The sequence below is a fragment of the Chiloscyllium plagiosum genome, unplaced genomic scaffold (genome assembly GCF_037043375.1).
Source record: "Chiloscyllium plagiosum isolate Xiang-an unplaced genomic scaffold, Cpla_swu_hap1 HiC_scaffold_8, whole genome shotgun sequence".
Classification (NCBI taxonomy): Eukaryota; Metazoa; Chordata; class Chondrichthyes; order Orectolobiformes; family Hemiscylliidae; genus Chiloscyllium; species Chiloscyllium plagiosum.
The window spans coordinates 72,872,693-72,889,517 of record NW_028270146.1 but is presented as its reverse complement, the minus strand read 5'-3'; the positions used below and the strand labels follow the sequence as shown (position 1 = coordinate 72,889,517).

General features: G+C 42.6%; 1 protein-coding gene across 15 annotated transcripts in view; it reads right to left on the bottom strand.

The window, feature by feature from the left end:
* LOC122553704 (alpha-(1,6)-fucosyltransferase) overlaps positions 1–16,825 on the bottom strand; it is a 759,328-nt gene that overhangs the window by 67,223 nt on the left and 675,280 nt on the right. For all 15 annotated transcript variants that reach the window (XM_087989965.1, XM_043697917.2, XM_043697905.2 and 12 more), the window contains one exon: positions 2,125–2,362. In XM_087989965.1, the coding sequence (XP_087846091.1) occupies positions 2,125–2,362 (238 nt within the window). The remainder of the gene's footprint in view (positions 1–2,124; positions 2,363–16,825) is intronic.

Genomic DNA, 16,825 nt, shown 5'->3' with positions numbered 1-16,825 from the left:
AACTCCTCTTTCTGATGCAGGGTTAATGTGCACAGATATAGAGTTCCATCAAAGGTTCTCTCGACCAACAAAAATGGATTTCTGCATGGGGTGAGGCACATGACTAACCCTATGTGATTTTATTGTTACGAACAGCCTGATTAGCAGACTGAGCAGTTTGCAACAGCAGGCTGGGATTGACACGATTTTTCAGGACTGCACTGTGGTTAGCACCGTTGCCTCACAGCGCCAGGGTCCCAGGTTCAATTCCAATCTCAGGCAACTGTCTGTGTGGAGTTTGCACATTCTCCCTGTGTGTGCATGGGTTTCCTCCCACAGTCCAGCGATGTGCAGGTCAGGTGGATTGGCCATGCTAAATTGCCCATAGTGTCCAGGACCGTGCAGGCCAGGAGGAGCTGCCATGGGAAACGCAGGTTACAGAGTTGGGGTAGGTCTGGGTAGGATGCTGTTAGGAGGGTCGACGTGGACCCAATGGGCCATATGGCCTTCTTTCACACTGCAGGGATTTCATGATCTCGTGAAATGGGACAAGTGAGTTCCAACCTCCCTCTCTAACATTGCAGTCTACTGTCTATCCATGAGGCAGAGATGATGTGTCCAAATTGAAAAGAAATATGGCAAAGAGAAAATTAAATATGCAAATTTTGTACACAGAATCCTGCTCAACTGCACTTGATCCTTTCTGAAAATTTATAACAATGCTTCAACCAGATAATAACTGCTGGGGGATCGTGATTTACGACAGGCATTCTAATAATCAGAAGAAAGTCAGCAATTGAAAAAATTGCTTTGCCGTCCTGACACTGGCATTATTCATTTCAAAGAAGAAATTAAACAGTTCACCCACAGATTATCTGGTGGCAGTATGATGAAAGTTTGCATTCTGCTGCAAATGCCTGACTTTAGAAGTCATGGGGGAGTGGACAAGGAGGAATGCTGGCGATTTCTGCGGGGAGACAGGGGGTGATCAGGTCACAAAGATTACTGCACAGTATGATGCCAGCACTGGCAGAGGGTAACCAACGTGCAAGGTGAGGAACGGAGACATAGGGATTCGATATTGTGGGATGAAAAAAAAAGTCAATGACATCCACAAGAAAATAAATTTGGTGAAGTTGATTATTAGATTCTAAGCTAGACAGTGAAGAAATGTGGAAGTAGGTGCAAATCCTTTTTCCGTTAGTTTGTTCATTCCAGAATGTAGCATTGTCTCTGCCCGTGGTGTACTTGCGAAGTGGTCCTCCACAACCTAACAGTTTCTCTCAGTGCTCCATTTACTTAATTAAAGATTGCTCTTCATCTGGGCGTTTTAACAACATAACTAATGTATCATCAACAGAAGGCATACAAGTGGTCCCTGATACATGAACATCTGACTTATGAGATGCAGCACCTTTCCCACACAGGGGTTTACATAATATATGACCATTTCTGAAACTTCAGATTGCTAATTTGTATTGCCCTCCATGGTGTTCTGACTTGCGTATATGTTGACCTGTGATTGGAACTTGTTCACAACCCCTGGGACTTGTCTGTATTTTTATTCCATTACAGCTACTGGCTAAAAATGCTCAAAAATGTATAGATCCGCTGCACTGGTCCAATTCTGGAGTGAAATAACAGTTCAGTACCACTAAGTGAAACTCCTGCAGGTTTGAGATGTTCTGGAGTCATACAGCACAGAAGCAGACCTGTCATTCCAACTGGTCCCCACTGATCATGCTCCCAAACTAAACTCGTCCCCAGTGATAACCCAAGACATCCTCCAACTCAAGGTAAAACTGACAGCTTAACAGCGGAGTTAATTTCTGTTTAACTTATCCAGATCATCTTCAATGTGCAATGGAGGACTGCAAACATCTCAAAAGCACAGGGAGTCCAGAATCAAACAATCATATGACATCCAATCCAATGCTTAGGTAATGGTTATTGAAAAACGAGATGGCCTGCAGCTTTATAAAAAATTTGCATATTAAGCATTTATCGCGTTTCCCTCTTTAAAATGATATTTGCCCCAGAAATAGGCTGAAGATCTCAATCACTGACTTCTGGTGCATCCAAATACAAAACATCATTCACTGTTCAAACAGGTGGTAAGGTCACGGGCTGGCTTGCATTTCTTACCTGACCAATGGCCAGTGGTGGTGCCAGATCTGTCCGTGCAGGTTTCACTAACTGGTTTGAAGACAGTCTCCCATCCCCCAGTGGAATAGCGCCAGTTCTGAGATTCCAGGATGAGAGTGCGTCGGGTGCCATATGCAATCATAAAGCAGTAGACGACATGATGTAGTTGGCAGCCGTAGCCACAGCCCTTGTTAATGTTACAAACCAGTTTCTTGGCTTTGCTGCAGTCTATGGGGTTCTGAAACCAGAAAGGGACAAGGAACAGTTAGAACTCTAGAGTAAAACAAACTTTGCAGGGCAAGCTCCCAGCACAAGGAAAAGGGTCCCTATGAACACTCAACAACACTGATTTAAATAGTGATTTAACATTGAAAAAAAAACTTTAAAGGCCTTCACAGGAGTGTCATTAAGTGAAAATAGGCACCACAGATCAGGTGGTTTTAGGGTGGCCTTCTGGTCAAAGACGTAGATTTTATGCAGTGCCTTAAGCACAAAGTTCAAAAGAGATAGGTGCAGAGGATAGCTGCATGTTGATCTTTGTATGATCTTTCAATAAGATCATGGGTAACACTCTTATTTAATTTCACTTTCTTGCCCAATTGTGATATCCCTTGATTCCCAAAATCAAAAAACCCATCAGTCTCAATCCTGAGCAGAGTCTTACACAAATGGAAGGAGGGAGAAAGGATCACAGAAGGGAATTCCACAACTTGGGGTCCAGGCAGATAAAGAAATGGCTACCATTAGTGAGATGAACAAAACTGAGGATGCACAAGGAACATGAATTGGAGGAAAGCAGACTTCATGTGGGGATTGTTGAACTGGAGAAGGTTACATGGTTTACAATTACGGACAGGCTAGCTGGGGTGGAGCAAGTTGCTCACAAGGATGAGCATCCGACTCAAATTACTGCAGCCTTCAGAACAGGTTCTACTTATTTTAAATGAAAGAAAACTTTTTTTTGTAACAAATTACACAATATCCATTTTGAAAGCATTCCAGTGGTAAAAGATCACAGAAATGAAAAAAAAGGGTCATACTACCGACGGGAAAAGTGACGCTAACAGTTCAGTTTATATAGTCATGCCGGTGAGGACCTGGGTTGGGACTGGGTAGGCAAAGTACAGAATCCATGAAGACGATGTATGTGAGTGAATGAGCCAGGTGGCAGTGGCTATGACTGACCAGCTCTGTACATTGAGCTTAAACCTTACATGGAATCAATATACACCTTTCTTTGATTGGAAAATTTTCAGAGTGACAGGGTAAACAACAAAATAAAGCATGAATTTGATGAGGCAAAGGAACTTTGAAGTAAAAAGAACAGCATTATTATTGGACTAAACATAAACACTGACCCAGTCAGTCAGACATGGACCTGGCTACAGAAATAAAACCACAAAGAAGCTTGACATTGTGCAATGCTGACCAGGCATACATATACTGGTCTACATTTTCTGATTTTGGTACTTTGAAGCATTCTGCTTTTGTTATTAATTAGGCGGCAAATCATCAAGTAATTTTAACAGAGGTAGCAGCGCTGTGGCATTCTGAAAGCTACGGCACTATTTCCTATTGTGGCAATATGAAAACTGGGAAAGGAAAGTGTGAAAAAATGTCAACACATAATAATTTCTATTATTAATCTTTTATGATCCATTGTGTTAAATATTAATAATTCAACATCTCACACAAATTATAGATCCAAATTAACTTTTAAATCTAATAAATTGGAATTCCGAGTTAGACACAACATGAAGGGCTTCTTTGTGTCGTAAATAGCTTTGATTCCAATAGCAATAATGCCTGCAATTCAAATTTGAAAGTAAATTCTAGCTTTTTGAGAGAATGAAAGTTGTTTGTGCAAAAATAAACTGAGAAGGAAGCTTACATTCTCATTTATTAAATTAAAAAAAAATACAGTGGAGTCAAGATCCAATGTCACCTTCAATTTGAGCAGATTTACAGGACAGGAAATAATTAGTCTGGGGCAACAGATAAAATCTATTACAAGAAACCCAGAAATTGCTGGAAAAACTCAGCAAGTCTGGCAGCATCTGTGAAGAGAAATCAGAGTTAATGTTTCAGGTCCAGTGACCCTTCTGCAGAAGGATGCACTCAATTCACTGGTCTAGTCACATTTTGGGTCACTGTTTTCAATTAACACATTCATTTATTACATCCATCTATGGTGTGGCTAACTGAGAGTCAGACAGTTGTTTTTTTCTTCAGAGGGACATTTATGCTGTGTAAAAGTGAACCTTAGGGCCTCAAACCTACAGTGAATGAATAAGTCAACTCCTGTTCATTAAAACATATCCTGGAATGAGACTGGTGTCTTGGGGATTGAATGTCACATTCAATTAACTTCAATGAAGTAGCAAATCAGGCAGTCTGTCTAAAGGGCAGCCAGACCAACCTTGTCCATTTTACACCATCAGTGAATGTTAACATCACTCTCATGAGTGTCAGTTTCATGACCCAACACACAATGCTGTCAGTCCTCGCAGAGCGGTTTCCCTGTGGAAACTCTTGGGACTCCTAGGCTGAGATGATTTTTTTCTTTGAAAAAAACAGCAGAATTGAGTCTTTAAGTGAGTGTATTTTTCAACTTTTATTTAAAAAATTGAGAATATGAACTTTATTTATCAGTTTATTTTTACAAGAACAACTCTGTTATCTCAAAAACTAACATTTGCTTTGAAATTTGAATTGCAAGCATTGTTGACATTGGAATCATCGACATTTATGACACAGGACAAAGCCATTCATGTTGTGCCAGTCCGAGATCCCCAATTTTTTTAAATGTATTGCATGTGTGTACATTTTGTGTATAGCATCTTCTCGATTGGTGACATTGCAATTTTAATTACTTGTATCCTAATGAATTCCACATTCTAGAAAATAAAAATAAAGCAACTTTGGAATTTCTATTTCCTTAAAAACTGGTCACTTAAAAGTAAAGAGGGATCTATAATCGACATCAGAGGATATCACCTAGTCATTTTCTGAGACCCTTTCACACAGTACAACATTATTCTAACTGAAACATCAATTTTCCACAGTGCGGGTAAATGACATTGACGAGTTCAATCAGCTGTCAGTGTGTTAAACGATGGCGCAAGTTCAATAAAGAATGGGCTGTTCCTGTTCCTGTGACACTTCCATTCAGTCCTTCGCGGTCACAATTTGCTAATCTGATGCGACAGCACTTGAGTTATTCAGTGACAGGATATCAGTGGCATTACATCAGATAATACCATTCGCCTCACCATTGCCTCCATCCACTTTTCTATCTGCTATGAGAAGCAATAGAGCAGCACCTCTACTTCCTAACTGGGTTTGTTTGTACTAGGAATGCTAATGCTGGAAAATACAGTATTTCCACCGTTTTCACACAGCATCAGCACTAAGGATTCTCAAATACATCACAAAAAGGTCAACACTGAACTCCAGTGTGGTTCGAGATAAGAACGTACTTTCTCCAAATAGCGGGTTTGATAAATTCGGTCCTTTACAAAAGCCACTACACGTCTTTAATGCTGTAGAGTCCTTTAGAAAAAGCTTCAGCTAAGTGCTCGATTGAAACGGATTAGAATAGACGCAGTTAGTAGGTATGCTTGCACTGAACGGTCTGCAGTAGTTCAAAATGGCAGCTCAGCACCAGCTTCTTAAGATGTAATTAGGGATAGGCAATGAATGTCTGAGATGCCCATATCCCTCAGCAGAACATAAAGGTCACTCCTGTGCCATTTAGCTTACAAATGTCTTGATCAGTGTGGTCTGAAACTGGAGTCAGTTTAAACTCGAATTTGTAAAGTTAGTATTTTGGAGCCACATTTCATAAACCTATGGAGTTGGGGAATAGTTTCACACTATAATGCAGTTTTCAGGTTTCAGGTGAAGCCCCCTGTCACCCACAGGCGATCAAGGCTTTGATATTAATAAGTGCAGAACTAGGGGGCATAGGTTTAGGATGAGAGGGGAAAGATTTAAAAGGGACATAAGGGGCAACTTTTTCACGCAAAGGGTGGTGTGTGTATGGAAATGAGTTGCCAGAAGTAGGGATGGGGGCACTGAGCTCGGTACATGAATAGGAAGGGTTTAGAGGGATATGGGCCAAGTGCTAGCAAATGGCACTAGATTAGTGTAGGCTATCTGGTTGGTATGGATGAGTTGGATCTGGGGGTCTGTTTCTGTGTTGTACATCTCCATGACTCTATCTACAAACATGAGCACTGGAAGAATTAAAATGCTCATTTGTAATTCCTTTGCAAATTCAATTACTTGGAGGCATTCCTCATTTAAAGTATACATACGCTAGTGCTTGTGTAAAACAATTTGATACTTAAGCATGTCGCCGAAATTTAATATTGTAAAAAAGAAATACACATGATGTTTAAGCTGTATTAATTATCAATGGAAATGTAAGAAGCCAAGCACAGGGTTTTGTTGCGTTAAAGAAAGAACAAGTCTATTACTTGCAAACCTCGAGAAAGATGCAACCTGTGTTTAGTCACCAAGGTCCTCATGCTCACATGCAGGTACAGCCTTTAAAGGGGCTAGTGACCACATAAAGGACAATAAAAGAATAAAGTTAAAAATCACACAACACCAGGTTATAGTCCAACAGGTTTAATTGGAAGCACTAGCTTTCCAAAAGCTAGTGTGCTTCCAATTAAACCTGTTGGACTATAACCTGGTGTTGTGTGATTTTTAACTTTGTACACCCCAGTCCAACACCGGCACCTCCACATCATGAATAAAAGAATAAACAGCTTGGAGTCCTTTAATTGTTTTTGTGGCAGAAGGTTTAAACCTGAGACCAAGGTAGATTTGTTGGCTTTGTCAGTCTCAGATGCTTCTTCTCTGCTGTTGCCATTGGACTTGGGGCAATTTCTTTGTGTGAGAGGAAGGAAGAGAGAGAGAGAGAGAGAGCGAGAGAGAGATTGAGGCAGGGAGAGAGAGATGTGGGGGGGAAGAAGAGAGAAAGAGGGAGAGAGGGAGAGGGGAGAGAGGAGAGAGAGGAGGGGGAGAGAGAGGGAGAGAGGAGACGGGGGGGAGACAGAGGGGGGGGAGAGACGGGGGGGGAGACAGGGGGAGGCAGAGGGGGGAGGCAGAGGGGGGAGACGGGGGGGGGGAGACAGGGGGGGGGGAGACAGGGGGGGGAGACAGGGGGGGGGGAGACAGGGGGGGGAGACAGGGGGGGGAGACAGGGGGGGGAGACAGGGGGGGAGACAGGGGGGGGAGACGGGGGGGGAGACGGGGGGGGAGACGGGGGGGGGGGAGACGGGGGGGGAGACAGGGGGGGGAGACGGGGGGGGGAGACGGGGGGGGGAGACGGGGGGGGGAGACGGGGGGGGGAGACGGGGGGGGGAGACGGGGGGGGGAGACGGGGGGGGCAGACGGGGGGGGGAGACGGGGGGGAGACAGAGGGGTGGGAGACAGAGAGGGGGAGACAGAGAGGGGGAGACAGAGAGGGGGAGGGGAGACAGAGAGGGGGGGAGACAGAGGGGGGAGACAAGGGGGGGGAGACAGGGCGGGGGGAGGCAGAGAGGGGGAGACAGAGAGGGGGAGACAGAGAGGGGGAGACAGAGAGGGGGGAGGGGGAGAGGGAGAGAGAGAGGAGGGAGAGAGAAAGGAAGGAGAGAGAGGGGAAGGGGAGAGAGAGGAAGGAGAGAGAGAGGAGGGAGAGAGAGAGGAGGGAGAGAGAGAGGAGGGAGAGAGAGAGGAGGGAGAGAGGAGGGAGAGAGAGAGAGGGGAGAGAGAGAGAGAGGGGAGAGAGAGAGGGGAGAGAGAGAGGAGGGAGAGAGAGAGAAGGGAGGCAAAGAAGGGGAGAGGGAGGGGGAGAGAGAGGGAGGGAGAGAGGAGGGGCCGGGGGGAGAGAGAGAGGTGGGAGAGAGGGGGATGAAGAGCGGAAGGAGAGAGGGGAGAGAAAGAGGGGGAAAGAGAGCGTGAGGAAGAGAGCGTGAATGAGAGAGGGAGGCAGGGAGAGAGGGGGAAGAGAGAAAGATGGCATGAGAGCGCGGGGGAGAGAGGGGGTGTTGTGGGAAGAAAGAGAGAGGTGGGGGTTGGAAGGGAGATGGAGAGAGAAAGAGAGAGAGAGAGAGAGAGAGATAGTGGGGGAGGGAGGGGAAGGGAGACTATCCTTCTTTAGTTTCCAGAAGTGCTCAGAAAGCCCCTGGAAATATTAGTTTGTGTGTATTTTCAAGTGATTTATTTTTGATAGGTCTGTCTTGGATAGTCAACTTCTTAATGTTCCATATTAAGCATCTCTAATGTCTTGCTGAACCTATTATCGGTTTTGACGACAAGATCCTCTTTTCACCCAACTACTGAAGAGGATTCTTTTGCTGTCTGACTTCCACCTTGAGCTGACTTTAAAGCAGTTTGCTTTGTCTCAATACAACTTACAATGGTTCTAACCAACTCAAAGTTTAAAAAACATCTCTCCAAAAATACAAATGTATAGCCTTGTGATAATCAGGACAGATCCAAGAGAGCCACATTTCACACCCCATGAAAGAAATGGTTTTCAAATTTACTGTGAAAGGCTGAGACATGAAATAAGCTACATATATTCATAGGCAAACCTTTCTAAATGCAACAGAATCATGCCGGACAATAATTTCCTGGTATATTCTCTATGGCAATGCCTTGGCTAGAGTTGTTGCATGCCTGTGTATTTTATAAATAAATCAGGATGGATTTTGTTTTAAGTAATGAAAACACAGCGCAAATTGTTTGTTCAATTTGCAGTTATTCAGAGATATTCTTTAGGCTTTGGCATTAGATAAAATCACCAGAAAGGCAAAGTAAAAAGTGTTTTTTTTTTAGGTCTTTATTATTTAAAAGCAGATGGAATGAGCCACCACACTTGCAAAAGTTGAATTTGTATTGTCTGACAGATGGTTCAATAGCAATTAAGAGACTTATCAAGGCTAGAAAGCTACTTGGACTGGAATGGATGAGCTCCAACTCTTTTTACTATGCGTTTAGCAGATACTTATGGACAGCACATTTCCCTGTAGGCGACAGAATTCCATTGCTTTCATTGAAATGTCAATTAGAAGCCCACAATGTGTCTAAAATGGTCACACAATGTGGTTTGCCCAGCATGAAAGATTCATAGCCAGAAAATCTGTTCATCATCTAATTAAGGACAACAAGTGGGCTCTGAATGTTGACTGGAGAATCCCAGACAGTCTCTGATAACTATCTGGATTGACCAAACCCTTGCCCCAAAGTCTAACGCCCATATAAATAGTCTGGGTCAGGGTAGGGCCAGGAACCTGGCACACAATCACAAACTAGTGAGATTTCTTTTAGCTACTGCCTACCTCTGGTCCTGTTCCCATGGAGACCTAAAAATACAGCCAAATGGTGCAGACCCAGGGTCTTCAGATTGTTCCATACACTTTGGCAAGATATTATCTTTACACCACTAATGAAAGGGCAGTTAAAATTGGAGGGTGTAGTCTAGTGAAAATTGCATCATGCATTTTGTTACTTTGATGCTGCCACATACACAGGTATCAACACAGGGAGTTCATTTGATAAGTAAAAGCAAAGTTGCCACAGTTTTACTAGAATTTTACGAGAGATGACTGGTGATGATTTAACCTGAGGGTCATCACGCTTCAGAAGAGGTTGAGGAGGAGCATCAGGGTCACCTCAGCTGTGCAGGATTTAACTCTTGGCATCACTCTTAACTGCAAATCAGTAGCCTCATTCCTGATAAAGGGCTCCTGCCCAAAATGTCAATTTTCCTGCTCCTCGGATGCTGCCTGACCTGCTGTGCTTTTCCAGCACCACTCTAACCTTGACTCTGATTTCCAGCATCTGCAGTTCTCACTTTCGCCACACTGCAAATCAGCCATCTATCTAACTGAACTAGCCAATCCCTGAGTCTGCTAGGAGGATATAATGAAGGATCTATGTTGAGCAACTCACATTTGTTAAGACTTAATTATAAATATCGCTGGCTGAATATATATGTTGCTGTCCTAAGAATTCCACGTGGATGCTCACTGGATATTATGCTCCCAGCTTGCGCACAATGAACAGCGAGTGTCATTAGCATCACCCTAATCTTCACAATATAGTCCAATACAAACATCAATTGAAAAGTAGGACTGAAGGAGCGACGTACAGATGGTGAAACCGGCTTCTGGATGATAGGTGAAGCTAAGATCTTGCTCGCACACAAACGCGCATAGAAATTCCTACAGCAATATTTGAGAGAATGGTAAAGTAGTTCTCCTGGCACCTGAGCAATATTGATCCATCAATATGACCAAATAAATTTAAATGCATCATTAATTTCATTGCCATTTGGAGGTTCCTGATCATGACCAAGTTGATGTTCCATCTTTCAATGTTACAACAGTGGATACATATCAAATATAAGTAGAGCACAGAAAAAAAAACCCTTCAGCCTATTGCGTCTATGCTAGTCAAAGCAAGTTTCTAACTGTTCTATTCCCATGTTCCAGCACTCAATCCACAGCTTTGTTAACCTGGTATTGAAAGGACACAAAATAATCAATTAAGTGAATGAATTGCTTGTGAAGTGCCTTGGGACATCCTGAGATCTTAAGAGACCAGATTAATCTCAGTTCTTATTTTAATATTTAGGTTGTTGCCTGTTTGCAAGAGAACAAATTGCGGGGAAAAGGTGCCACAAACGGAATTAGAATTGATAGCACAGGTTCCCGTTCAGAGCTTCCCAAACACTGCCATTGTTCCTTTTACACACAGGATCCCATTAGCATCCTTTGGACAACCTGATGGGGATTTTGACCAGAAAAGTTTCATATCTGGCTTTCAAATAACAGGGCAAACATTAAAAGCATGAAAATCTCAGCTCCTCATTTTAATACCCTCCAGCTGAGGCTCAGTGTCGTCAAACTGTTGCTTTCAGACGAAATGTACATCTTTCTTTCTCCCAGTACTCTGTATAGTCTTTAGAGATACCTCTTATCTACTCCATCTAATGTGCTGCCTCAACTAACTGAGTGATTTAATGAATATAGGCACAGACAGATCACTATAATCAATCTGTATTCTGTGCCAATGCCATTTACCTACAACCATCAGGAGATTAGATGTGATGATTCCTCTTCCTTCAACCATCTTGCCTTCAGAAAGCATACTTTGACTTTGGTCTATCCTGCAATTGCTAGTGCTCCTTATTCAGTTAAAATCTCAGGGCGCTTGTGCATTGTAAGGAGGCTGAGGGGCGACCTTATAGAGGTTTATAAAATAATGAGGGGCATGGATAGGGTAGATAGACAAGATATCTTCATTGCAGTGGGGGAGTCCAGAACTAGAGGGCATAGGTTTAGGGTGAGGGGGAAAGATAGAAAAAGGACTTAAGGGACAACTTTTTCACGCAGAGGGTGGTGTGTGTAAGGAATGAGCTGCCAGAGGAAGTGGTGGAAGATGATATAATTACAACATTTAAAAGGCATCTAAATGGGTATATGAATAGGAAGGGTTTAGAGGGATATGGGCAGAAGGATATCTGGTTGGCATGGATGACTTGGACCAAAGAGTCTGTTTGCATGCTGTACATCGCTATGACATACAAAAAAAAATCAATACTCTGGGTATCCAGACGTACACAATTACAGCGTTTCAAGGGAGTGCTTCAAACTGACTGAGAAAACCCCACCAGATGATTATGAAATTTTACATCCGTCATTCAGTTGTGATAACACATTTCGGCACTGTGCATTTTACAATTCAGAATGTGCATCAAAAGAATCAATCATGCTGTCAAAACATCAGCCACGATCTCCTTGAACAGTAGAGCAGATTCAAAGGGCTGAATGGCCTCCTCTGGGCTTCTAATTCATAAGTTCAAGTATTTAAAAAAAAACTGTATTCAAACATTCTCTAATAAATATTGGTCCCTAATAAGATACACTGTCATGACATTTATTCATCAAAATCTTGAATCCAACTTCTGACCTTAATTTGGAAGAGAGACAAGATTAAACAAGGTTTCAGTGCACAGTGCAGCACGTCTCTCCAGCTCAGCTCTTATGTGCTCAGTCACTGAGAAAAAGCTATTCCATTAGATGCCTTTCGACCAAAAATAACCCGATCCCTACAGACCTCAAGAGTTGTGACAGGTCCCAAGTTTGTACTATTGTTTGTTGCAGCTACTACTGCTTAGATGAGCAATGTGCAACAGGAAGCCACATTTCAAGATTGTCATTTCATAACATTTTACCCTCTCTGGTGATTGAATTTCCCAGGAAATTTGCAGAACTCAAAATTCATTTCAGGTCTTTCCCCTGACTGATGCCTTGGTTATCTTGGCAGACAGGGAAAGAAATATAGTCACTTCAATCTCAGCTCCCGCAACTATTGTCACAAGTTTAAAGAATGCACATGGGGGTAAACTATTTAAATTCCTAACTTCTGGCAACAGAAACACCAAGGAATATTATGATCCCAGCTAACAAGCATCCCAGGAATCAGCACTGCCACAACCTTAACTTCTCAATGTCACAGAGTCATGGCGTCCTACAGCACAGAGACAGGCCCTATGGCCCAAATTGGTCCATGCCGATCAAAATGTCTATCAACACTAACCCCATGTCCCTGCACTTGGCCCATACCCTTCTAAACCTTTCCTATCCACGTACTTGTCCAAATGCCTTTAAAATGTTGCTAATGTACCTGCCTCAACCAGTTCCACTGGCAGCTCATTCCATATGAGTACCACTCTTTGCATAAAAAAAGTTGCCTCTCAGGTTCCCTTTTATTTTTTCCCCTCTAATCTTAAACTGATGTCCTCCAGTCCTTGATTCCCCAATCCTGGGAAAATGACTGAGTGCATTCATCCTATCATCTTATACACTTCTATAAGATGCCTCCCTCAGACTCCTACACTCTCAAGAAACAAATCCTAACTTGTCTAACTCTCCCTTTAAGTCAGACCCTTGAGTCCTAGCAACATCCTTGTAAATTTCTTCTACACTCTTTCCAGTTTAATAACACCCTTCCTATAACAAGGCGACTAAAACTGAACACAATACTCCAAGTATGGCCTTGTATAACTGCAACATAACTTCCCAACTTCTATACTCAGTGCCCAGACTGATGAAGGAGAGTGTGCCAAAAGCCTTCGGCACTGCCCTGTCTACCTGTCACTCCACTTTCAGAGAATTGTGCACCTGAACTCCAAGGTCCCTACACTCCTTCAGGCCCTACCATTCACCATGAAATTCCTACCTTGATTTGACTTTGCAAAATGCAAGACCTCACACTTATCTATATTAAATCCATTTGCTGTTTCACAGCCCACTTCCCCAGCTGACCAAAGTCCTGCTGCAATTTCTGATAACCTTCCTCACTGTCCACAATACCGCCTACTTTAGTGTCATCAGCAAACTTACTAATCATGCCTTGCACATTCTCATCCAAATCATTAATAAAGATAACAAACAGCAATGGGCCTAGCACCGACCCCTGAAGCATTCTACCAGTCACAGGCCTCCACAGTGGTTCTGTGTGAGTCTTTTTAAATTTATCCTTGGCCAGTAGGTGTTGGTGGCAGTTCTCTTGTTTGCTACCAAATTTCAGGCTGCTGTGGAGGTGCTGGGAGTTGCCTTCTTGACCCACTGCACTCCATGTGAGAAAGTTACTCAGAAAATATTGTCAACCAGCAGCTTCCAGCACCAGCCGACAATGGTGGATTAGCAACATATTTCAAAATCAGCACAGTTTAGAGGGCAACGTGGAGTTGATGGTGCTCCCACACATCTGCCACCCTTCTCAGTAGGCAGTAGAGGTTGTGGGCTTTAGATGTCTTGTTGAAGAAGTCTTCATGGGTCACAGAAGATCATTCACTGCTGCCCTCCAGAGAAGTGAGGAGTACTCCAGCACATTTCTGACATGTGCTATGCAGGTGGAAGAGGGGGTTTGGGGACTGGAGGTGACCCAGTCACCAGAGAATACAGAAACTCTGACTGATCAAGACGAGCTTCTGGTTTATTGCAATCCCCAGGAAATTGGAACTCAGTGATAGTAATGCCACAGAACGTTAAGGGGAGGTGGCCTCTCTCTCGCTCTCGCGTTTAAAAAAAAGTCATTGTCTATCATTTATGTGATGTGAATATTATCAGGAAAGCCTTGATTCACATTGGTTTTTGTCAGACCTTGCTCAGAGTCAAGATAATAGCCCTGTATTGTGCAAAACGTTTGCACTTTGATGCACACTTTGAGAGAACGGACAAACAATTTTGTGCTTCTATCAACATGCTTTGTACCCTGTTCATTTGTGACACGGAATTTTAAAGACATCCAATTTCTTTTTTGAACAGGATAATTCCAGGTATAAACTCTTTCATGGTGCACTGAAGCTTCAATGCACTCTGTTATCATGTTCTCTTTTAAGACATTTGTATCAGCAACAGATACAGGTCTGTGATTTCAGCAAAACAAGGATAAATTATGGTTATTTCCATTCGTGTGTACTCTGCAGGCCCTTGACTTGCTGTTAGCTTCACCCTGAGCTGCCTTTTCGTTCAGGGATGGATAGCTTACTCTCCACTTCCTGTGGCATTGGGAAGGAAACAGGCCTCAGGTCTATCCCAACTGCAGTGGAGAGCGTACCCACGGCATTGGTGTTATTCTGAACCACATACTACATGGCTAGCAAACTGAACTGTCCAACTAACCAGCAACCCCTGTGCAAATATACAATATCAAAGTTATGAGCAAATGATAGACAAATTAATTTTGGGGGAAATGGTAGCAAAAAGATCCGGAAAGAAAATGGGATAAAGAAGAAAGTTCATTTCTATCTTGGACATGTTTGAACACAGTTAAGGACACGATTTATATTTAACCGAAATGGATAAACAAATTCAATTCAGTCAGGTCTTCCCAATCTCAATGTAAAACCTTCAGTTTAGATGGTACAGGTTTGAGATAGTCATTTGTTGCAGGCCATTTCAAAATATGAAATGCTATCATAAGAAGCAATATGCAATTGAAGTAATGTCATTTGATTTAATGAGGCCACTGCTTCCACAGACCATTGACTTGGTATGGATGTTACCCAACTTACTTAATTAGCTGAGTGGTTAGAACAAAATTACATGTCATATTTCCAGGTTTCCCCATAAACTCCCAAGTAACCGAGCTCAGGGATAACAGCTGCACTGTTCAACCCAAATCCACAGAGAACATTTCTGGCATTGTAGCAGAATGGAAATGTGGGGTCTGTGGAGGATTTGATCATTTAAGACTGCACACATGCTTTGAAGTTTTATTTCCGTTTCCAAGTTTGTACTCACAGGCTTGTAATAGAAAGCTACTGGACTGGTGTGCAGTCCTTTCAAAGAATGGTGATGTAGCAACCCTGCCTTTCCTCTGGATCTGGACTCTGAGGTTGAGAGAAAGATACACATGATGGGCCTCCAGATCCTTGCCAAGCTATGCAGCCAAAAAAGAAATGAAGGAGGTGGTCAAACACCCATTGGAAGGGGATGAAATCCAACAGCAGTTCTTTTGCAAAAAAAAAAAGATGGAACAGGGCAGGTCCTAATTCTGAGATGCTAACATGAAAACGAATTCACCATTAGGCCTCTCAGCAATAATTTAAAAATGTAACTCTGGTGTTTTTGAAATGGCTTTCAGTGGTTCCTTTAAGTGAGGAGAAGAGAATACTTCAGTGGCAAAAAACTGGGAAGAGATGCAAGCAGGATTGAGATCACAGGGTGGATGAAACATAGTTAGGTAGTTATTTAAGTAATTCGCAGAAAGTTTAGCTCAGAGACAGGCTAGTTCAGTTAGAGAAGAGGCAGACAAAGTGAACAGATATTTTAACTACCACTTATGAAATTCTCCAGATCCAAAGAATGACAGGAGACAGGATTAACACAGTATTGAGTAGGAGGAAGAAAAAAGAGAGAGCAGCAAGGACAGACAAGAGGGAGAAAGCGGGTTTAAAGTTGGTATCAGTGTATGTCCTTCAGGGGAGATGAGGCAAGTGATGATCAGAGACAATATTTCAGTAATCAGTCATGGTCCAATTGAGTTAGGAAGATCGTTCAGAGTATGGCCATTTAGCCTCAGCAAGTAATGATTCTTGTGTCATACAACAGCAGTGCTCCTTTTGTCAGCAATCTTGATAATGATGTTGGGATGGGAGCCAAGAGAACAGACTGCTGTAATTCCTATTTTTTTTAAATACTGTTCATCTGTAACTTATTTCAGTTCTGATGAAGCACTCAAACCTGAAAGCATAAACTGATCTGTTCTCCTCGCAGATGTTGATTTGAGCAGTTCCAACATTTGCTAACATTACCTGCAGTTTATTCCCCTTAATTTGAATAAATAGAAACCGTAATGACCTCTCTCAACAATTTTCTGTCCACTCAAGACTTTGATTACAACTATCTCTTAATCTTCCTTTCTTCAATCAAAGGTCAATTCAGTTTTGTGCATCACATTTCTGACAGTCTGAAAAACCCATAAACACTTGGCCCTTTCAGTTTTCTGTAATCCTTCCATGTTATTCTAAACATTTACTGGAATTCCTTACAATTATGGACATCTCCCAGACAGAAATTCCAAGTGATGGTACTGCACATAAGACCACTTCATAACATAACAGCCCAAAGAATTTTTTGTAGTATATTAGCTTAGATATAGAGGATTGGCTAACCAAGACAGAGTG